Here is a 24,560-nt window from a genome sequence, read left to right as displayed (position 1 = left end):
CAGTGCAAATCTCCAGCTTTCCTCGGTTTGGCAATCCCCACGTCTCCAAGTGCTGTGCACCCCAGAGAAGCTCAGCCTCCAGCAAGTAACGCTGCGACCATCACACTTCCAGTGTCTTGGAATCACGCACCTGGGCCAACTCTGGAAGAAATCCAGTATCACAAGAGCAAATTAGTAAGACTCCTTGTAAAGTCACCACTAATTCAACACCCTTTCTTTGCTGATTTTTCTCTCCAGGTTGACAGCTGAAGATATATATGAAGATATATTATGTGCTTTGGTTAATTGTTTATAAACTCATTTCAGTTTTTCAATAATGTTCAAGAGTTGTTTAAAAAGAGATTTTTATGCACAAAAGTGGAAGAATATGAAAAGTTACAAAGATTATGAAGTTATAATACACAAAATTTAGTTTTTCCTTTTCATTAATACATTTCTGTATAAACTTTGTATATAAATTTGTCTTTCATAATACTAATAATTGTACTCCATCTTAAGTTTAAAGAATTATGTTCAAAGTGAAGCTAATTTCTAAAGTCAAATTGTATAAATTAAAAATGTAAATCAGTACTAATTATATACTACCGCATTAAAGTGATTACAAGAAGTGTGTTTAAAGGAAACTGTGCTTTGTTTAATAAGTTGCCTAAGATAAATGATACCCAGAACAGAACAAAAAAACCTCTCTATTGCATTTACACATTATAAATAAAGGAATAAACTACAATTAATGGGTATAATAGCCTGCGTTCACACAGTGCTATATTCCAACATTTAAGTGAACATGTGATGATACAAGGAGGATGCAAGAAGGCTTGCTTACACTCAAAAAAGGAGAAAAAGATCACCTATGCAACTTGCAGAGGGTAAAAGAATACTTTAAATTTCAGATAAGCAGTAGCTTAAAGAGACATCTCCCCCCTTCATTATCCGAGCTTTGTGAAAACAGCCTTAAAATACAGGTAAGCATAGTGTTGTCCAAGGAAGCCCCACAGAGATCAGTCTTTGCTAGTCCATTAGTAGTGTGTTGTTCACTGACATCTTTAGGAACCGGAGCTGGTCATAGCGAGCCTCCCCTTAAGCTCTCAGTACTCTGAATCTCTGCTTCACATGTACTAAGAGATGCTTGCACTTACACTTCAGTTAGGAAAAACTGAAAACTCCTTTATAATCAGAAACCTTGAAAATATGCACAAATCTTGCTCCCGAACTACCTGTTAATTTGGAAGGGGGGGGAGGGCGGGATTTGATGTTCAGGCTTATGAGCACTGAGGGTCACATTTCCTCAATTTCAATAACTCATTGTGCCAAGACCCATTACAAATAAAAATAAGCCAGAGACAATATTGGGATTTTATAATAATGAGAGAACCTTGTACAGGAGAGTTAGCGTCCACATATGGTTTTAGGCTAATTAAAATTCTATTTTAAATGGGCTGATTAAACATTTTCAGGAAATTATCTGTTCTCTGGGGAAACCTCCCATTTCTGTTAGAAACACTCCCACAAATACTGCAGATGTATTGCTATGAAGTTATAAATATTCAGTGACTGCTGTATTAATGTGGCAACACAGCTTTGTATTCCATACAAAGGCTTCTCTCGAGCTATTTGAGCCAGAGCAAAGTCCTTGAAATGTATAATGTCTCCCAGATCTGGAAATAGAGTCAGTGCCTGCGAACTGAGGGACTTGAGATTTTCAGGCTTTATAGGGGTGGAACTCTGAGGTTTTAGACTTAACTGGCCATGTAGAAAAGGACTGGGCAAAATTATTTGAAAATCTAGATGTGTATAAGGCGATACTTTTTCTTTTAAGAAATTCCCCATCCTCCCACCCCCCCAAAAGCATATATTCTTATAAACCAAGCTAGTCAGTGTGTCCCCTGGCAATCATTCCCAAGGAGGCCAAATATACACTGAAGAAAATAATACAAATCACGAACAATTTCTTCAACTGGGTACCTGGAGTTTGCTTCTGTAGTGAAGGAGATGACAGGACCTTTCCAGGGTCAGTCCTCACGGACCTCCAGGCCGGATCCAGCTCCTCTCTGGGCTGCCAGGTGAGAGGCAGTGGCCCAGCGACTCATTTGCCTCTGTAAGAGGGCACCATGAAAATGGTGCAATTTCAGGTCAATAGTAAGAAACTAACAAAACTAGAACTTTCAAAAAACAGAGCACAGAAACTTACATCAAGGAAATGTTTTAGGCTTACTAAGGGTGTGTGCGTGTTTGTGTCTCTAACAATTTAGCAACTGTTCCAGATCCAAACTAGAAGCCAGCAATTCCCCCAGAGTTCTATGCACAAGTATTCTATGTAAAAGTGTTCTATGTACAAGTATTTAGATCTATGACGGGTGGTACACGATACTCCACAATCTTCAACCCAGGGTGGTTTAGGCTAACCCATAACAAAGCAACTCACGTTCTCTGTTTTTGCTGCTTCACTCACGTGCCCAGGTGCACCAAGTACAGCAGGTATGACAGGTAGGTTCCTGTTCCAAACCTAGCTTCAGCTCCAGTTGGGAATACAACCAGGGAATTCCCTTTTGCTAAAAGTTTAAGCACAGAAGAAACGATCATTACATGGTAATAAGAGCAAAGAAGTTTATGGAAATACAAAGGCCAAAGTCAGCCCTCAAAAAAAAAACAAGCACAAGCCCCAGCAACATCAGTGAGATTTAAAAAACAAAAAGCTTCAGGAATCCTTGAACAGGACGGACAGCAGAAGACAGTCAGAGCCCCCTCATATTTTTAATCAATGCAGCATTCTCTTAGTAGGGAATTTTCACAAGCAAGCTTTAGCCACTGAAGACACTGACAAATTTCAGGCTAGCCCTTCCAGCCAACACAAACTCTTTTCTTCTTTTTCAGTCTCCCCACAGTTTCCTGAGGCTGTATCATTCTTTCAGGCAGCAAGTGCACACAGCATTTGACAGGCACAATGTCTCACTGTTGCACAACAGAAGTATAATAACAGTAAATATTTAAAACAGCTAAAGCTGTCACTGGAACAACTTTAATCTTGAGCCCTGATGTGCAAAAAGCAATAGCATTTCCAGCTCCTGCAGCTGGGACAGCTACTTTTGCCACTGTCACAGAAGTACTGCTATCCTAAAGAGTGCAGACTAGTCTCAAAAGGATCCAAGAAATCAATGGGGAAGACACACAGTGCCACTTTAGTGAAGAAATACTTGCAGCACCAGAGATTTGCTTGCCTTTATCACTCTGATCTTCAACTGAGGGAGTATTTGACACAAATAGTCCAATGTCTCCTCTGACTGCTGGTATTTTAATATAGAAGAGAAAAAAAACTCAGTATCTTTCATGTCCTATATCTCAGATCAATTGGTGCTGGTGTACAAAATCTTTTTTTTCTTTTTTCTTTTGTTTAAATTGTATGTAATTCATGATAATGTGGCTTCTATGGTATGAAATTCCAAGCAACAAGTTGAAAACAGGGCTTTTGTTCATTTGGGTTTTGTTTGAATTCCCCCCCACCCCTGCTCCGAGGCAGACAGCTGAGGCCTGAGAGCGGGAATGAAGGGATGGGACAGATGCTTCCCCCCCACCTCCTTCAAAGAGAATTTCTGAATTTTGGTGTAGTTAATTATGTGTAAGCTACAAGTAAAATTATTGTACTTCTTCAAAAATAAAAGCATATGTTCCCTTCTCCTCTCTTGTGTTCACACTGTTTGCTGCTGCAGGATTTCCATGTGCTTCCCAAGGTGTGTCACAAAGCTTCAGACAAGTTTATAAGCAGACATTCTGCAGAAAGTCCTGAAGTTTTGCTAACCAAATGTGCATTACCGAGAGGAAACAGCAACAAGTCTCACTTCAGCACTGCATGAACAATTAAGTAAACCATGAAAAGCCTAGCTGACACAAGATCCCTGCTGTAGGTGCTCTACAACGTTATCAAAATTGTAAGCTAAAAGATTCACTAACTGACCAACCAGCAAACCACCACCATTCTACCCCTCCAGCTATCAGCACATATTCCATTGATAATCCATGATAATCCATTCCAAAATGAGTATTTTAAACCCGGTAACATTGAAGAGAAAGCAAGCACCACAGGCAAGTTCAGTGACTGCAGTTACCAGCAAGCCACAGCTCACGTCAGGCTGCTGACCTGAAAGGGGACACGGACGGTTCTGCCTGGATGAGCCTTGTTACAGGGGAGGTTGCACAGAATTGTCAATGCTCAAATACTTTCCACTTTTTGCTGAGGCAACTCACGGTTCAGACGTAGCTGGTTGTCCTTGAGGGTGCAGTATGCCCTTGCTGGATGCTATGAAAAAATATTTGTAGTGCAACAACAATAGTGTAATATACAGCAGAATAAGAATTAAACTGATGTTCTGCCTTCATGTTATTAAAGAACCTACAGTCCTTGCAGGAATTTAAGTGATGCGGGAGATTCATTTCAGTCCTGGTAGGAAATCGCTCCTGTGACAAGAGCAGGAGCCAAATGACAAGACCTACCCTGACATTCCTCGAGGGGGTGTTAATGCAGGGAGGCAGGACCGTGCAGACCGACTGCTCATCCCCTTCATTCGCCGTGACCAACATTGGGCCTGACAAGCTTCAGCATCACGGAAGCGACCCTGAAGTGAATCACTCCAGAAGCAGGCCCCAAGCCACCCAGAAGCGAGGCAGGGGGACGTGCTCTGTCTCGCACCACTCTAGGCACATCAGGCTGTAGTAACTGAAACCAAGAACTTCATGAGAAGGGCAGGAAAGAGCTGAATGGAGACAGAAGATGGTCCCAGGGAAGTGGCAGTCACCTTGGGCTGGACTGCTACGACAAGGAAGTGGAAGGCCTAATCCAGCATTGCTGCCAGCTGTCAACAGTGGCGACAAAAGCTTGGATGAGCCTCTTCTTACAGAAAACGACACCCAGGAGCAGAGCACCCAGGTCTCAGTGCTCACCTCTGCAAAGACCCTGTAGCACACAGACAGCAGGCGTTCAACACAGGCAGCAAAACCACTGGAAGAGAGCACCAGAATTAAAAAGTAAAAAATGCATATATTAGCTGCAGTTGTTTGCAGATGCACGTTAAATAAGAAACATGCTCATACAGGATATCTAAGCCACATTAGTTGTCTGAACAGATAAAACCATGCATGGAGAACTTTTACCAGTAAAAAAATTTATTGTTGCCATCTATACAGATCACCTACCTGGTGATACACAAAGAAGGGGAAAAAGAAAAAGCCAAAAGGTGAAAAAACACAAATGTGGCTGGGTTTTGTTTTGCTTTGTTTGTTTTTAAATCTGCCAGTATTCACGTTCATAAATTACAATATCAAGGTGACTCTTCGTGAACCAGCAGGCTCACTCCGGGCACAAGGCAGGCCAGAACATTTCACCCCAGGGCACTGACCTGCAGAGCTGGACCCAAAATCAGCTCTGATCCTGGACACCCAAGGCACTCAGACGAGCTTGTGAAAGCTGTTGGAAATGGATACCTGAAAGTTTGGCATGTGGCACGCAACACTGCAGTATCACAGCCTCTTTACACACATGGGGGTGCTTCAGGGCACCCTCCCTACCTCCCCTGTGCCACAGAGCTGTCCTGAAGCCAACTGCAATACAAATGGCAGGGCGCTCCAGCATGATAAAATTCAAGAGCCGTGCAAGAACCAGTGGTTATGCCACGAATGCAAGCTGCAGCCTAGCCTGCCGTTCCCCACCTGCCTTCAACCAGAGAAGCAAATACCAGAAGCTGGCTAGCTGCAAAATGGAGCCCACGTTGGCTGTCATGGTCACAGCACATGAAGGCAGTGTGGAGACACACCCTGCTCTGGTGGAAGGAGATGGAGAAAGAGAAATGGTTAGGCAAGGGGTAAATTGCAGCACTAGTGCAAGGGGGGAGCCTTTGTCTGCCTTTGTCAAAGTGTGCCCTCAAAAAGCCCATCACAGCCAATACAGCCACCAACCTACGTTAGTCTTAGATTTTAAGGTGGATTCAGTCAATCTATGGTACCAGAGCTCTGGTAAGCAAGGCTGACCGAAAAGTGGCGATACCAAAGAAACTTCCACCTCAGCTCTGCAGAGGGTTCTTCTCTACTTGATCCATCTAACAGCTTTTACCTTGCCGTTACGCCATACCTTAACTTGCCTCAATTTATTAAAACGAGGCTAAATCACACCAGCATAACTCACCTCTTGTGGTAAAACAACTGAGGTATTTTTCTATTTCAGCATTACATGCCTGGGGTAGGAGTAGAAAGAAAGGGAAGAAGGAGGAGGCAACATTCTTCTGTTCTGATCATTTCTGTGCCATTTGAGCTCTGTCACATCATTTCTTATTTTCTCCTGCCCACCTAAAGTAGAAGTTTACAAGATGTGAACATTGCAAAACAAGTCTTGGAGAAAAGATGCATAATAAAATTCCTCAGGCGGGGGTATTTATTCTCTGGATACTTTTTGTTAGTATGCCCTGCTAAGTGAGGGTGAACGCTGAACTCACTTGCCATCACACAGTATGCATTACCTTGTTTTTATTATTATTTTCAGAAGTGTTATTAACAACATCCTGCATTCCGACAGTTGATCTGAACACTGGTCCTGTTTCTTTTACCAATTTCACATACTGGATGTCAGATTTGTGTCCAATTGTATGCCTTGCAAAAATACGTAATATAAACAAAACTGCTCACTGGAGGCATTTCAGAGTAAAAGCACGTAGTGTTTGCAAAATTAAGCTGAGATCACGACTCTAACAAAACGAGCTCTCTAAAGTATGGGTTGGTTTCCACATATAATCTCAGAGAAAGCTACACTTCTGCTTCTGCCATCCCTACGCCAGCAAGCAACAGCTATTTTGAAATAGTAAGTAACACTTCCTACAGCCCGGTGCTGCAAAACACTGACTATTTCGCCTTGTAAGGACAACAGGGGTAGCATTATTTTATCAGAGAAGGTCAGTCAGTCGTTTGGTGGATGCAAAGCAGGCTTCCTTCCCCCTCCTGAATGAGACAAGATGGCTTAACCACTGTGTGAGGCTCAGCGCATAAATATCCCTTGTGCTGGGATCTTCCCTCCCAGTATTCCTTTTCCAGCTCCTCCAGAGCAGTGACCGAGTGGCCATTAGTCCCCAGTTAGGAGCAGGGTTAATTGCATGAAGGTTGACATACAGTGACAGATTTCTGATGTTTTAAGTGATAGGAAAAAGGTAGCCTGCTCCCTGTTTGCAACACAGATGAACTAAGACTTCAGACACAAGATTTGACTCTTCCAAATGCTACAGCCACAGCCACAGCAGTGATGGTGAGCTATCCAGGCCTGACAGTCATTACAGCCCTGAGATTATTAATTGTACAGGGGAACTAGTCCGTAGCTCACCTTTGAATGAGAGATGTCTGACTTGCACCAAATAACCCAGATTAATAGTTAGGATTGCAAAAGCTTGTAATTTCAAGTGTTTATGGTCCTTCTGAAGAAAAGCAGAAGTTTGACCTGCACAGCCCATCTAGCCACTGTCCAAATGAAGTCGAAGCAAAGTCCAACCAAATTATGTACAGTTACGGCAGGCTCCACTTCTCTGAGCTAATTTAAGCAGCCCGCTTACATCTCAGCAAGGCAGCAGTACAAAATGCGATGGTGTGCCTGATGAGGCACATGGATTTTGTTGCTCACAGAAGAACATGTGCGTAATCCTCTGGTACCAGCAGCAGGTTGGAAAGAGGCTGCTTGGCCAAGGGCAGGGCACTGCTGTAGCTCATCGTCCTGCCCAAAAACTCAAAGGCGACAAAGCAAGCCACAGCCAAGAGGACAAGGCTTTGGGGGGATTGTTTTGTTCTTTCATTTCCCCACAAGCAGTGGACAGTAGGCGGTTTGTTGTTTTCCACAAGACACCAAATTAGCATAAATGAAAACCAAAGCTAAGGAGATCAGACAGGGCTAGTGCAAGTTCCACAGCCTCACCTACGGGAAAGCAGGCGAACCCCCCAGCCCCAGGAGAAGCCAGACAATAACACTTGTTCTTCTCCTGGTGTTCCTTGCTCCAACGCTTACTGCATCCTTGTGAACAGCTCGGCCTGCCACCCGCTCTTCCCTTGATTCCTCCCATCTCAGCTCAGTACATGCCTGAAGGAAGGAAAGCCAATAGATATCCTGCCCACACGCTTCCCTCCCGCTTGGTCGCCGACCCAGCAGGCCATAAAGGACGTGTTTTGCTCCACAACATGCCTGCTAACGCAGGCATTGAGCATTTTTGTTCATATTGTTTTGTGTTTATTCCTCCCTTGCTTTTCTACATAACCAGCTACAGCCGAACTACGAGACAAAAGCCATCTCAGTGATGGAAAGGTTCCCTTTTTCCATGAACAGGTTACAGATACCATCAAATTGAACAGGCTAATGAAATGACTGCACGTCTGTTTTGCTTCACTGACCTAATCTGTTTGCTAAACACTTCAGGTTTTAGGATATCAGAAAATCCCCCAGTCAGTTGCTCAGTCTCACACAGCCAAGCTCTCCTTATCTAGCAGCTTTCTGTGGAGCAGTAAGTTAAGCGAGATTCCCTGTGCTCACAGGAGCTGCAGCCTACTGGTTCAGGAAATTCAAGCATGCTTTTAAGAGCGCCGGCATCCAAGGTATTTTCCCCACTCCTGAAGAGAGCGTAGAAACAAAACTACACCCAAGACAAAACCAAATCGAATTCAAATGGCTGGGGGAGTAAGGACCACTCGATCCTCTCCTTGCTTGTATACATCATTGTAAAGAATATATTAAAATGGTGGGTGAGCCAGTTCCAAGCCTTCTCTTTCCACCCACAGCTTTTGTTGCATTTACCTCTGTTCAATCAGTCATTCATGCTCCCTCAGCCACTCGCCCACATCTATTCCTTGCTGACAGCCCAGCTGCACGTATGCATTCAGAACTACAGTAACTGCTTTTGTGATTCTGGTATTGAGAGAAGAAAAGCAGAGGAGAGAGCAGGCTCTGAAAGGCTGTGCAGCATGGGCTGCTGCAGGTTTACATCACACGCTCGTGTAATGTGCCAGTGCTCGAGCTAACTGATGCAAAGCCGCTGAAACAGCCCCCAGGGGCTCTTTGCAAGAGCAAGTACTTGCTAATTTTAGATCGGTGGCAGCCTCAGTAACCATCAAACATGGGAAGTGGAGTTTTCAAAGAAGCTGAAGGCAGCTGAAATTCAGCGAGAATTAGATGCCTGCTTCTTCTCGGCCTGCTTGAAGAGTTCTGCCTTAACAGCCACGGAAAAGGCAGCTCCCCAGTGCAGCCCCCAGGCTGGAGGCAGCCCCACAACGCCTGGGAGCGCAGGGACAGCTCACACTGTCCCTTGCAGGGCCAAACAGGTGCTGCATGCCCAGCAGCAGGCCAACGCAGCTCGTGGCCTCAGCAGCAGCACACAGAGCATGAGCCTCTCACTGCCAGGCCCAGCGACCCGTGCTGAGCAGCTTGTTCTTCTGCCAGCAGTGCTTCCACCCCGGCTGTGGGGATTGCCTTAACAGCGGGTCAGCTACAGCCCGAATGCATGAGCTAGGATATGCCAACTCTTCTCCTGCTGCATGTTTTCTCTGTGATAGCCCCCATCCCATCACCTGAGACAAAATGGCTCCTGAACCATGACACAGACCAAACCTGGAGACGCTGTTGGTTGCTGCTGGGTCCTCAAGCGAGAGAGCTGACACCACCACGCTTGATCAGACGGGGATGAGAGACATGAGTCAAGCACTGCCTCTTGTGTCACACTGTCCAGCTCTTCTCCCATCTGGAACAGATTTATCCGCCTCTCCCTCTATTCAGAAAGAAAAAAAAAAAAAACATGTCACTAAAAAGAAGGAGGCCTGGACATTCCCCTCACCATGCACTCCACATCATAATAAAGGATCATTACTGAAGAAATTCCATACAACAAAGTTTTAGGAAATGAAACAGTCACCTCCTACAGGCACCATCAGAACTAGGACACCTGGGCACATCCCAACCCACTCTTTTTTCCTCACATTTTTCCAGAAGCATTTGTCCATCTTCCCCCAGGGTTCAAGACAAGCTACCAGGCTACAGTTTTGCCTCACAAAGCAAAGAGCCCAGCGTGGCCCAGCGGCAAGCTATACAAACGGTCCTGCAAGCAGTATTTCAGGCTCTCAGAAGCCCACTTGATGAACCTGGGTGTTACCAGCATGACATGATATATGCAATAGCAAAGGGAAGACGCAACGTGGCACAGACACAGAGCACAGTAGCAGGAACAGCATAATTCCCTCACTTTATCTTCATTATTTGACAGTTCACCATCTCTTCAGGATGAAACCCACAATCTCTTATCAGCTGATGTGCTCAGCTGATTGCAGTGGCACAGGCTGCAGTAAATTCTCCAGCAACAACTGTAACAACCCCCATTGCTGCTGCAGATTGAAACTGCCATTTTAATCTATTTGGTTTTCGGGTAGGTATGGGTTGCTTATGAACTGTGTCTCGGTGGAGCAGACGGACTGGGTTACAACTCGGCTAGATAACCAGCAGCAAACACAAAAGACTGTATAGCAACAAGATATGCAAACCACGAAAAAATAATTATCAAGGGAAGTCTTTCAGCCCTGAACATGTGAAACCAAGCTTCTAAATTATACAGGCCATTAAATAAATATGCCAGTCTCAAACGTGGTGACTACCTGCTAGGGCTATATCGCAGACTTCACTCTCATTTTAAAAGAAATGAGGAGGAAAGAGAGGGATGCTCTCGCTATTCATGCGCCAGCCGGGATTTAGGCCCATTGTCCCAGCGCAGCAGTTACCACCACAGCTTAATTCCGTGTTGCTGTTGTAAGCCACCCACTGCACTTCTCCAGGAGCGTCACCACCCTGCCGCAGGCATATGCACGTAGCACCCAGGAAGGTTTTGTTCTTGTGATTAGAGCTCCTGCAGGGGATGAGGGGGTTAAGCTCTGAGATTCACCCCAAATCTACTCATGACACTTGGAGCCCAGAGGACAGGGCTGTGCGCTGCCTCCCTCGGGTGGTTTGGCCACAGAGCAGCAACTGAGCCCCGTTCTGGGACACCGAACTCTGGAGGATCAAACACCCACTTGAAAGGAATTAGGGACACAACACCTAGAAGCTCCGTGCTGCGTCATAAAACCTGTGCTCATTCAGCCATCCAGCCTTCTCAGGTCTTCCTAGGCAATTAGCAGTTTTCCTCTAACTTCAAAAAGCATAAAGCTGCTAACACAGAAAGCATACATTTCCAAGGGTAAGGCGTAAGACAGCATTATAGCACATGCTGGTGTCTTGTCCAGGACAGAGAATACAAGATAGCTTGAGCAAGGTGCCTAAAAGTTCCCTTTTTGGCTATTTTATCTGAAAATGTTTACTTGTTGTCGAAACGTGTGGTGCTTTTTCAGCTCTACAGCTGGCTGCATTGCAGGGATGGGTGAATTCATGTTACCCGTAACCGCTGCAAGCCTCCTGGAGACTAACTTCACTGTGAAAGGCATCTAGCAAACATAAGACATTTATTAGTAGCAGCAGGGGAAGTAAATAATGGGGGGAACACTCTTCAGATGCTTTAAGATATTTAAATAAATGAGGCTTAAAAGCCATTTATTTTGGAACCACTGTTGCCAATGATTAACATGTCCTAACAACTCAGCCTTGCGATAATCTCTTTGGGCAGACAAAGAAACATTACATTAACCTACACTGTTTGTTCTTAATTTCTAAACTGAATTTTCATTAAGTTACTCTAGGACACAGTAGCCTAGAGGTCCAACATAAATGGAATCGTTTTTTTCAGATATCCACAACCTAAGGATGGCAGGCTTTAAATTAGTACCTTGCATTAAATGGAATGGCTTCTCATTGTACTCACCGCCGAGTGGGATTTAACAGAGCAAAATCAGTAGCTCTGCTAGCAAATTATTTTGTAATTAATCATATTGTCAGAAACACCCTCTGCTTTCTCTTCCCCATATTCAGGCAACTACATGGTAGTGAAACTGGCCGAGACTTGTGTCTCATCATCATCATCTGTGTTGTCGAAGGCCATTTTAATGATTTTATCAGGAAATTTCAGACTTATGAAAGATTCAGGCAGTTTCTTTGGCTTCTGTTTTGTTTTGTTCTTTTATTTTAAACTTACTAAGAAGTTGGGGAGTCAGTGCTCCAGTACTCAGCAGTGGGGTGTGGGGAGAAAGAGGATGGATGATACAAGAAGTCCTCCCAGTCTTAAGGTCTCTAAACTGAAGCCCAGAAAATACATTATAAAGAAATGGAGAAGGTTCGACTCAGCAAATAAAACTGCACTTGTCAGTCCCAACACTGGAGGTGAAAGCATCATTTGTAATTCACATTTTAGCTGATACATTCTTTGTTAGTCTTAGCATTCATCCAGAATCTGACTTCTGCTCTAATATATCCACCCAAAATTCTTTTTAAATTTTGGCAAATTGTTTTTGATCAATAGCATTCTTGCTAATAGCCAACTTCCTACTTGGCGTCACAGCGTACTTTCAGCTTCTTTTCAGATTTGTGCTGTGATGGAGAGCTCCTTCAGTTACAACTCTTCTTCAAAGTGCTTGCAATGCATGCCTAAAATGCAAAACCATGCTACAGACGCTCCCTTGCCAGTCCAGGTCCCAGCTCAGGTAAGTGTGGCAAACCAAACACATTAAATGCAACATTCAACCTACATTAAACATGGGTAGGGTTAATTAAGACCGCTTGGGGCAGCCTGCAAGCATTGATTCCAGAGCTCCAAACAGCTCAGATAATATCCGAGCACCACTGAGGTGTGATGTGTTGATAAAGCAAACCTCTCAGTAAGCCTGGAAAAAAAAATTGTGACAAGCTTCAGGAGGGCTGAAGTCACAAGGCGATGAGATGCCAGCCTGAGTTCACATTCTTGTATCAGGCACATTTTTCTTTCCAGTTGAAATAAAACATATATTCTGCAGGAGCCTGGATGAGAAACTTGGAAGAAGCATTTAGCAATCACTTTGATTAGTTCAATGAGAAATTCTGCTGAATCTGCAATGGTTGCTAAAGCATCCACAGACATCTATATTGAAGTAAGAAACTGACGGAGGATAAAGGTGAAAACACATTGCTATTTCTAAAAATTTAGTTGTTTCCTCTTTAGATAACATGCTTTAAACTGCCTCCACCTACCCAATCTTCAAATCTGTTGTTCTTTTCCATGTTTTGCACTATGGGATAAGCGTGTAAGACCAGGGAGGTTAAGATCAGAAAGCCAAGTAAGAAAGGATAACACTGGAACATGTGTAAAGATACAGAAAGAATAAAATTGAAAAGCCTATTAACTGTATCTTCATAATACAAAAGAGTGAACCCAAAAGGCAAGTTTAAGAAGCAACGGAAAGAAAATACCTATATATTAGCCACTGAAAGTCTTCCCAAAAATATAGCTGAAGCCGAGAATTCACCTATGTAAAAGGATATTTGACACACACAGTTAATTAGATTTACACATTCATAAAACATACCTCAGGACATGAGCTAGTCACCGGACTCAGGGAAAAAAACATCTATAATGGATATTTTATACCTATTTCCATCACAATTCGTGTGTTCTTGCCTATTCTTTACAGCAAATGTGAGATTAGCCTCTGGTTCTCTTCCCACCTCACACAGCGTACTGACCCCCAGCTAATGGTACAAAAACGCCACTCATCCTGTTACCACTACTGTACTCTGTTCTCGTTTTATTCTGGAACCAGATGTAGCCAAGAAAACACTTAAATGTAAGGAATCCCAAACATTGTTTAAACTCATCCACAGTTTTATTTATGGTGTACGTATTTCAGCCTAATTTCTTAAAGATAAGGGAAACACAGCATTTGTAGTTTTAACTAAAAAAAAAACATACACTGTGAGCCATGGTAATGAACACAAGCATTCATATGCCCTTTTGAAATCCATTGGAAAGTAAGAAGCAACATACGGCTTTGATACCGGTGCTGGGAGTGACATTTTAAAACCAGCAGGAGTTTAGGGCCATAGGTCATCTCCTTCCTCCCGGTACAGCCCTAGCATGAACAGCAAGCTGTTCCTGCTGAACGGGCACCATGGTGGCATTATTCCATGAAGGGCTGCACAGCACCCACCTCTGCACTTTGGAAATAATGCACTGGGTACTAACCAAGAGGAAGCCAAAGAAAAGGCTTAGCAGAGCCCCACAAGCAGATCCCATTCAAAGCAAATCCAGATATGCAGATGGTCAGAAGACATGTACGTTGGGATTTCTTTGCCATCTAACGTTTTGCATTATGACCCAGAAGCAAACAAAATCAACAAATTATTGCAGTGAAGCAAACTTGTTAAGAGCTACAAGGAGTAGTGCTAACTATTAAGGCTTCAGGTTCTTCCAAATTGACTTTAAGCATTTGTTAAGTGATGCGCTCTTACTCATCCCTCCCAACCTGTTCTCCAGTAGTACACGACTTCGGGAATCTGTACCCATGCCACATATCCCTCAGAATTAAGCAAGTTTGGAAAAGGAATATTTACTAGGAGTAAAATTGCAATTGTGGTTGATACGTTCTGTTTGCTTTGATACTCCTCATCTAGATCCCACTTCCTCCATTAAAACAAAGGGAAACTTTTTATTGTTTTCATTTCAAGAACAGTAGATGGATCCAAATAGCTGTCCTTTATGACAAAACTGTCGTTTCCTTCTACTTCAACTGCTATTAGAGTTTTATTAAGGTTTTGGGGTATTGTGTTGTTGTTTATTTTTATATGATCATGGTTAAAGATGCATACACACACAGGAACTTGACTGATCTTCCAAATAATTTATTATACATAGAATAAGCCACCAAATTAGTGCCATTTATTGTAGTCAGGAAGCATTGAAGAAATTCACTGTTTCACTCTACATCCCCACATTTTCTCAACATCAAGAGGCCTACAAAATCCTCAGTAGGAAGTCAGGTCAGGTCAGTAACCTTACAGCACAGAATCCAGTTCTTTGTATACAAGAATGTGATGCTATTTGTGTAAAGGTGCTTTCAGTAAAACCTGAGGTAATTCATATTCATTTTGTCATCTTTTGATAAAGGGTTGTAGGTTTTTGTTTATTAGTTTTTTAAATGATGCAATATACATGTAGAAATGCATCCTCCACCTGCTTTTATAGTCAAGTCCTGTTTGCATGATTTTTGTCATATAAAATTGTTTACCTATCTCACTCTCACATTTTCTTTTTGTTCCTTCCATTGAGCTTTTGCAACTAGATTATTTCTAGCATATCTGCAGTCCCTGCCTTCTGAATTACCCTGATGTTACGTTTATTACTTATGTCTTATGACAAAATAATATCACTCCTAGAAGACACATTGCAAGCATGTTTTCCTTATAAAGGGCTCTGAAAGCACTAGCTGGTAAACACATGAAAGCATCTAAGTGGAACCTTACTTGTAAACCTCTCCATCCTGCATTTTGGATAGTGATTCATAGTTGTGGAGCCTGGCAAAAAAAAATATTGCTGTGATTTTCTTTCTTTTTACTGTTGCATATGAACAGTGAGGCACTGGCATTTTTTTGCTTTTCAAATGAAGGCAACAAGCCAGAAGAATTTGCCTAATTTTAGTGGTGATTATGAACTTCAGTATGAGGTTTGTAAAGGCATTGTACGGCAACATTTGACTTTGACAACAAGGAAATTCAAAAGAGCTCCAGGGACTACCAGGAGGTGTTTCACACTACCTATAGCTGCTTGCTGGAAATGCAGCTCACAGCAAGTGGCTGCTGTGCTTCTCCAAAGCAGACTCACTATTCCTAACTGCTGCTTGAATTGGTGAGGAATCAGCTCTCACCAAGTACAGAGACGCTACTATAACCTCTGCCTGCTTCTCCTACGCCCCCTTCCCAGCCCTCTTTTCCAATACTGAATTACTTTTTTCCCATTCACTCGCCTGTCAATTCAAAACACGGTGCATTTTTGTAGGCACACTTTTCACAACTTTTTGCGGAGAAGTAGGAGAAAATGCCACCCTACCATTTAACACTATTAGCATGAAATGCTACCTGGATAAGAGGCTTCCACTCCAAAAGCACAGGCACATTCTGTTACTCTACCTCAGGGTTGCTTTGGAAATATGATATAACTAGTTTCACCAATTTCACTGAAAGCAATTGTGCTGCTGCTGTCATAAGTTATTATCTACAGAGAACAGCAATTTAACTTACCCTGAGAAGCAGGAATATCATGTGATAGGATGGAATATGGGCAATATTTATTATAATTTAGAGTCGCATGAAATTGGGGAAAAAAAATCTTAACTATACAGGGTGGTACAGGGGTTTGGTTGATTCCTTGCCATTGGAATTCCTGTCCTTCCTACCCCTTGGAGCCATGCTTTAGGTGAGAAAGAAAGCATATGGTTTCCTTACTTTCCTCTTCTCTTCCTTTTCTTCTTCCATGCCCCAAAAATCAGCTCAGTGAATTGCCAGGGATTACGGAAAGGCAGTTAGGCTGGTTGCAAGAAGAGCTACAGTCCTCATTTTACAAAGAGCTGGGATGTGTTTCTATAGGAATGCTGTATCTGCTACAGCTGTGCATGAACTGAGAAGCCATCTTATTCTTGTGTCCACTCCATAAAGAAAAAAATATATATTTTTCAGCACGTTCCACTGTGCAAATCAGTGAACAAACATTTCCCATGATATCCTGTCATTACCCTCGGAAGACAAAAAATATCTTGAGGTTCTCTTGAAAAAGCAAAACATCCAACAAGAGCAAAATCAGCCCTGTTGAAATGGTCCAGACCTCAAGTCCACCTTTTCCAGTTCAAAAACCATTCAGCTACTTGTCATTACTGTGTTAGTAAAGGACTCAGAGGGTTCTTCTGGAATAACCTGCCAAAGAGATAAGATTTATTTTCAACCCTCCTTTAGAAGTTGTTTTATGACCTTAACAAGTGACTAAAGTCTCAGCATCATTCTATAAGTGACATATTTGATATAAAAATAGTTGTTTGTACTACAGAAGTGTTAGTATTGTGATCAGACTATACTAAACAAAGTCAGGGTCCAGACCATGATTATCTGTGCCTAAAGCAGTTTGCAAGAGAGAAAGGAAGTTCTGTAGTCCCATAAGCTACCTTCAGAGAAAAAGGTGAGCAACATGAGAAAGGGAAGCACACCATTTATTTCTATAATATAAGCAATAATCAGAACACAGACTATTTCAACAAAAGTAGATATGGACTCCCACAGTATGCTTTATGTTTCCTTGGTTAGAGGCTTAACTTCATTTTCAATATCTATTTGATTTTGCGACCAGTTTGGTTTTTCTTTCACAATCTTTTGTTTCACACAGTAACAAGCAAGGCCACAGTGGATTTAAAATCAAGCACACCTAATGTCCCATTAGGGGAACTGTCAATCTCTCTGCAGAGGAAGCATAATCGATAGTAAATTTTATTCAGTGTAAAGATCCCTGACCAGAAACACAGGAAAATGCCTTTATCATATGGATGTGCCTCACTTGTTTGAGATTAGAGCTTTAAATGAAAGCAACCTGTTTGGAGGGGAATAAAGGATATTAGGAATGAAACATAGGTGAGACAACTCTCCTTGAATTGAACATTTGTATCTTTAAGGCATCTGCTGACTGCAAACCCTGGCACAGAGGTAGGCAGAGCACTCCTTGGTGCTATATAGCCCAGGGTGCAACCATCTCCCATCGAGATTCAGAGCCCTTCAGCCAAAGCCACGGTACTTGCTGTGTGCCAGCTCTTACCCAGCAGTAACCGAGAAACAAGTGATCTTTCATTTGCCAAGCAGTAAAACCCACACAGAATAATTACCAAGCAACAGCCAACGTGCTGCAGATCTAAAGTTGTTTCACAGCCATCCTCTCAGCGGCAGGAGATTTGCTGGCTGTGTTTCAGAGATCTGGACCAGCCTGGATCCGGAAGATGCCACGTCACAGTACAAGCACTGGTCTCAAAGAAAAGTTCTTCTCCCTGCTTGCTAGGCACCCCTGAGCAAAAGGGGAGTAGGAATGAAAGACTTGAAACCAAATTCCTCATAGTTCTCATTCACAGCATCTTTGCCTCTGTGTGTTAGCTCATGGCACCATGACCACTGAAAACAGCACCACCACCCTAGTTTGCAGTCTAGGACTGGGTTGTCTACACAGCTCTGCTCAAAGGGAAAGGTATCCAACTCTGGTAAGGTTATCAGGGAGTAAACCTTGATAACCTTAACCTTGATTACTCCACAACCTGCTTCAAGCACTGCAAGCCACAGTATTTAGTATCCTTTCAAAAAGCAAGGTCATACAGTAGAAGACGATGCTTTGAAAAGCTGTCTAAACTAGCTTGGATGAAGAATGACAGTCGGAATACTGTGAAAATATAGCTGATTCCCCAGCAGCATAGCTCTAGGCATGGCTCCAACAGGTTTGCTCACTGCTGTCCACATTTGTTCTAGGAAACAGTATGGACCTGTCTGGGGTGACACTCAGCCCAGTCTTCCTCACACAGCCAAATAAGAGCACAAGACAGAAAAATAAGAGTACGGGATACCCCAACTGGCTTTTAACAAGGACTTTACTGAAGACAGAGTCCCCATGTCAAACTTTCTTATCAAGAAAGGTGCTATACTTGGTAAATGACTTTGTTCTGAACGCTTAGGAACTGGAGAGGGGAATTTCATACACTTTCATACACTAGTTATGATTTAAAGTCATCCTGTCGCCATTGGGTCTGAGTCATGCCAGACAGGGATGGGAACATAGTGACTGAATCTACTGCTGTAGGGATCAACAGGTCTAAATACCTCTGATACAAACCACAGCTGCCATAAAAAGCCAAATTAGTTCATTCAACAGCATATTGTTGCCTTATGTAAAGCTATAGGATGCAAAACTATTGCCTACCAGCAATCTCCCATCACTTCTTCCCCAACCTACTTACTCTCCTCCACATGAGGATTCTTCAGTCTGAATAGCTGTAAATAAAATACAACCATAACGGATGATAAACTGAAGTCTTCAACACCTTCACTTGGATTTTTATAGGGAATGGTTCGCTTCAGTGTTCAAAAGTTCTTTGTGCCACAGTTGCCAAGAAATTATTGGTTTTGAGAGCCAAATTAACCTTTAGTCTAATGAAACTGAATCTACCAACACTACCTGTTGGTGAGCCAAATTATTCAAAAAAATCTGTCTGTAACAAGTGCTAACTTATGCCCTGTTACTACAAAACATGGACTAACTTGTGGCAGACATCACTCCCAAATTTATTCTAACTGAAGGCAGCTCAGGCTAAAAAAATGTAGATTTGGGGTTGTACAGGCTCAGGGCGTTGGGACACTCAGCCCCTTTTCCACTTGCAGCTCGGCACATCACACACACAGAGTCATACTGGAGTTTTTAATCCACTGAAATTGAAAGGAGCACTATTCCTCTCACTACTTGATTCACCAAATTTCTAGCAGCATATGAGAAAAAAAAAAGTCTTAAAAACTGTCCAGATTTAAGCAAAATGTTTTTGTTTTTAACCAGGACATACAACTACATGTGCATTAACACTGCTCCCACATTCCTCATAGTAGTGAATTACAAGGTGCTTTCCTTGCTTTCCCAAGCCCATTTCTTATTTTATCTCGATTTTTATTCTCTCTTCCACACTTTCCTCTCTCAATTACAACTTTAGACATTAGAGGGAAAAAAAGTCACAATGAATCAGATGGTCGGTCCAGGAGGTGCGATACTCTATTCAGTACTATGTCAGACTGGAACATCACTCGGAAACAACGCTGCATTGCGGGCCAGCTGAAATAAAACCTGATTAAGCCTTTAGAACAGCCACTTCCTTGACTCCACGATGGATTTCACTGCCATACACCGCAGGAAAGACTAAGAGACTACCAGCAGCGATTGCTACATGTGTGTTTGGAATAGGGGGCACTTCTTGCTGGTGGCAGCAGCAGATGCTGCAGAAAACACAGTGCTCACTACAGCAGTTGGTCTGTAGAAACTGTTTATACACAGAAGTCAGCTGGCTACCCAGGCAAGAAACTTCACTCATAGCCTAACTCCTCATTAGGCTCAGGAAGAGACTAGTAAAATAGGTTAAGTTTATGCATTTGTCCTGGGAGAAAGTATTAATCCCTCAAGATTCACATTTGGATTATATTTTCAACTGACTGCTTCTCAAGCAACAAATTCTTCTAAATTTTCAAGGTGGTGAGCAGTTAAGCAACACAGTTAAGTTAACCTAAAAGTAGCAAGGTCTGCCTGAAGGCACGTGCAGTGCCAGGTTCAATTTAATCTCAGGCTGAAAAGGTTTCCCTGATTTCAAAGTTTACATGTTTTGACCCTTTCAGTAACTCTGGCCAGAAACTTCAGTTTAAAACAAGTGCAGCGTCATGTAGTGCCAATAGCTTCCCTAGTTTCCTGACCAAGAATCACACAGCTAGATTTTAATTTCAGATTCTTGCAGACACAGTCTGTGAATTAGCATTCACTGAAGTCAAAAGGCAAAGTTTGCTGGGAACGTTCATGGAATCACGTCAGATAACCTATGCACATGGAAAGACTATGATGAGCTAGGAAGGCAGTTTCTCAAGCACTGGTCCAAGATGTGTTTCTTACAGGAGTGTAAAAGCAGGTTAGTTTTAGTAATTCTCCTTTTGATTTCTATGAAGTCAAAAACTGGGTATTCTGTATATTTTTTGAGAGGTTAAAGGCATAGGTGAGAAACCTGAAATGATTATGGCATAAGGGAATGAAGACATGGATAAGAATTTCTGCACGTGTGCAGTTAAGGAAAATATCGAGTCTTATAGTTCATGATTCAGCAACCCTTTCTAAATAACCTGTTGTACATTCAGTGTGACCTCTCAAAATAGGTTTTAGATAAACTAGACCTTAGAGCAGCAGGATAGTGTGCGCCTGCAATCCGTAAGAACCTTCCACTCACCTCTACAAGAGCAAAATGAATTTTGAATAAGCCTTCTTGTTTATCATACAGATGCATACTGTTTACTTATTTAGAAGTCTGTTTTCTCCCCTTCCTGCCTAGATAGGTACTAAGGAACTGCTGCACTCCTTTAATACAGTTGGAATATTTGAAGCACGAACCAGAAGATAATATTGCACATACTGTTTTGTTAGGTGTTTTATGATAGATTATACTCATTAAACCTGTGATTACTGTTTGCATTTATTGTGTTCCAAAGAAGGATTACAAAACAATTACCAATCCTACAGACCTGCTAGAAGGCTTAATTGCAGATTTGCTGTATCCGCACCACAAATTAAAAAGCAGCAAGTTACATTCTTTAGGCAAAATTAAGGTTTGCCCACACATACATGCAGATTTTTTTTTCTAGATCCTGTATTTTACCATACTTTATTATACAGTCCTGATATATAAAAGTGCCTTTTTTCTATACTCTACACTATGCTTCAGGAATTAGAAAAGGAGAAATAAATGCAGCTGTACAAGAGTTTTAAATTATTTACTGTAGCAATAGTCATTGCTAGTGGTGCCTCCACTTATTTGAGCAGTCTTCTTTAACTTATTGGTAGACCGAAGATCAAAGTCCATCCAAGTATTTCTGCTAAGTTTTCTAAGGCTCGCACAGAATGATTTGGCTACATGGTGTCCAATTACATAAGTCAAAACACTTATAATCATACAAAAAAAAGCTTAAAGGCCATGGCAACATGGAGTCTGAAGAAAGGGATGAGAGCAGAAATTAAAAACAAACAAACATGCACCATCTTTTCTCCAGTAGCTAAGAACATGTCTTCTACATGTCAGTAAAGTTCAGGCATTGTCAGTTTTCTTCCTTCTGAAGGTTGATGCTATTTATGCAGCACTTCAAAGGAATTTTACTTCAATTCAGCTCAAACTGTGATTTCCTCCCACCTAATCGGAGCAAAAATGCTTCAGATTTGCAAGAAATTTCAAGCTTTTCCTCCCTAGCATAACGAACTTCCTGAAACATCCATGTCACGTGAAAAGTACAGACACAACCGAGCTAGTCAGGTAGGAACTCACGGGGCTTATTTGAAAGGAACTGCTCAGCAAAGGCTTTGCAATGCTGTCACTTCTCCTACGTCGACCAATCCAGCTCTAAAGCCATGCTGCATGGGAATCTCTCTGAGTCATCGCAAGTGAGCACCCACCGGCAGCCCCGAAACCAATTCTCTGTTACAAACTGTGTGCACAAAACAGGGATGTGCCAGAAGGGAATTACGGTAGGTCAGCATTGCACTGCACGCGCGCGTTGTAAGAGCAAGCAGCATGAGCAGCCAGGCCTTGCTTTGCACCCTAAAACTCCCTCAGCATTTTTCCACCACGGTCCCCTGCAGTTAGTTTCTTTCAGTGTCTCAATGGTCTGCTGCCCTGGACCATGGGATAATTTTTTCCATTTAAGAAAGCAGCTAGCCACTAGCAACTGGTTTGCTACCTCGCTATTCAAATGTGCAATTATACAAGCTATAAATAAGCAGGTTTTGTGCAACAGGAGCCATATAACAGCAGTGCAGCTATGCTGAGACAGAAAGTGACACAGGTAACAACTGCTAAGTATCCGACAGCTCACGGACCTGGTTTTGCCTTCCAATAACCTAAAGCACCTTCCGAGTCCTGTAGTCTATCTCTTGCTATTAATTCTCTCACAATAGAGGGGAAGATCATTTCCAAACACCAGGAACAGCCAGCATGTATATGCACCCAATATCTGCAGTCTACCAAATGAAAAACTGTTTTCTCTGTCGTATCTAGCCATTGTTTTAATTGCTGGCAAATTCCCTGCTCAAATTTTGCAAGGTGGTGCAAATTACAACAACAAATCAATTTTCAGTTATTTCCAAAGGGTATTTTTCAAGAGTGCCTTAACAGGAGCTCATCATACCTGTGAGGATAATGAATTTCTGTTTCAGTATGTGATTTCCTTTAGAAGTGAGCAGACAGTCACAATAGATGGAATTTGCCAAGGGAAGAAGGAAAGTGGCCTTTACCTCACAGCCCCGTGGAGACCGCAGTCGGACAAGAAGGACGAAGAACACTGCTCTGATCCACAAAATCCCTCAGCCTCAGTTTACAAAACACACTTGTGACTAAGAACTGGGGTGATGCAGTTGAGAGGAAGGTGTTAGGTGTTTTCTCCATTACCGGCAGTATTTATAGGAGGGACACCGCAAAACTTCACAACAGCTTTGAGACTGAGGCTGATTTAAGCCAACTGAGGAGCTCTCCTCCCCTCAGCCTGTATATTATGCACAGTTGTGTAATCAGCATTAACTTTCTGTAAAATATCTCATATGGAAATCCAAACCAAGCAGATGTTGCAGACACTAACCAGGTATTTCAGTGGCAATTCTGCCATGAAATGCTGCCAGCGGCACTAAAGGCAATGAAAACACTAAGGAAATTACAAAAGCAGCAGCTGATCTGTAACACAGACAAGCATTATTCTTTGTTAGTAGCAAAGATGGGAAAATTGCAAAGAGGAAGTTCAAGACTAAGAAACTCATTTCTCCAGCCGCTAATATCAGCCAGGCAAGATCAGAAGGGCTTCAACCACAGTTGATAACAGCTCCTTGCCTCTTGACCTCTTTTGGAAACCACAACTGAATGGCCAACTGTGGGAGAAAAAAAAATCCATAGTATTGCGCTGCATTTCCTATGCTACTGAGCTGGAGACTGTCTCACGAGCAGGGAATTTTCACCTTGAGTTTATCAAAGGAAACCGAGAGCTAAATGAATCAGTTTGCCATCATAAGCAAAATTTGGTTCTTTACTTTCCCTGTTGTTACTGGGTTATAGGGAACATTATCACTGGACCTGCCTTTCAAAAACACACCTTGGTATTTGAGAAGAACACCTGGATGCTCCTATCCAGGAAGAGCTTTAGGACAGACATCTTGAATAGAAAAAAATCCCTAAAACGTTCCTGTCATTCCTCTCAACTACATTTGGGCTTCTGAAGACTCCATTATTTGCGTGCCCATACCACAGACAAGAATTTCATGAGCTTCAGCTGGCACCAAGAAGTTACAGCACATGGTACTGTTGCCTGACCTAAAAATTCATTCCCATGGTGGATGAAGTTTTTTAATCTTAATTCCAAGCAAAAAGCACATGGTTCAAATTTAAGAATAAACTGTTGACTTCAACAAAACTTTTTGTACCAATGCTGAGATCAAACAGTTCCCACAGAGGGAACAAACCAATAAATAGTGAACAAAAATATGGGTTGAATTTACCAAAGGGGGAAGTGACATTAGCAGCTTAAGGGTACCCGAATGCAAAGTCATTCTACATCTGTCTTCAGCAAGAGGTTGCCTGTTCCAGTTTTCTCTGCTCCCATTTATTTTGCAAAATTTCAGTACAGCTTTGGGAGCTAATAAGGAAAAGAAAGGCAGGTTGCAATATTTTTGTTAGGCTTAAGTACCAAATTGATGTCATATGGCTGAGCTTCACCATATCCTCAGTTCATTCTGTAGGAAAGCATGGTTGCACCCAGCTGCAAAAGAGGAAGAGTTGTCACTTCTTACCCACAGCCTCCCCCCCCCCCCCCCCCCAAAAAAAAAAAACTA

At 42.4% G+C, this 24,560-nt stretch overlaps 1 protein-coding gene and 1 long non-coding RNA gene across 7 annotated transcripts in view; one reads left to right on the top strand and one right to left on the bottom strand.

Moving 5' to 3' along the window:
* Positions 1-1,807, top strand: part of BANK1 (B cell scaffold protein with ankyrin repeats 1) — a 144,651-nt gene extending 142,844 nt beyond the window's left edge. For all 6 annotated transcript variants that reach the window (XM_083835525.1, XM_083835520.1, XM_083835523.1 and 3 more), the window contains one exon: positions 4-1,807. In XM_083835525.1, coding sequence (XP_083691651.1) covers positions 4-89 — 86 coding nt within the window. In that variant the 3' untranslated portion in view covers positions 90-1,807. The remainder of the gene's footprint in view (positions 1-3) is intronic.
* Positions 8-24,527, bottom strand: LOC310899319. Its single transcript, XR_014584199.1, has 3 exons — positions 4,933-24,527; positions 1,963-2,549; positions 8-141 (listed from the first exon to the last, which is right to left on the bottom strand). It is a non-coding gene; the product is annotated as an uncharacterized lncRNA (long non-coding RNA).
* Between the last annotated feature and the right edge of the window lie 33 nt (positions 24,528-24,560).

This window comes from Anser anser, assembly GCF_964211835.1.
Source record: "Anser anser genome assembly, chromosome: 4".
Taxonomy (NCBI): domain Eukaryota; kingdom Metazoa; phylum Chordata; class Aves; order Anseriformes; family Anatidae; genus Anser; species Anser anser.
The sequence above is the reverse complement of the archived record's forward strand: the minus strand, read 5'-3'. Positions and strand labels throughout refer to the sequence as shown.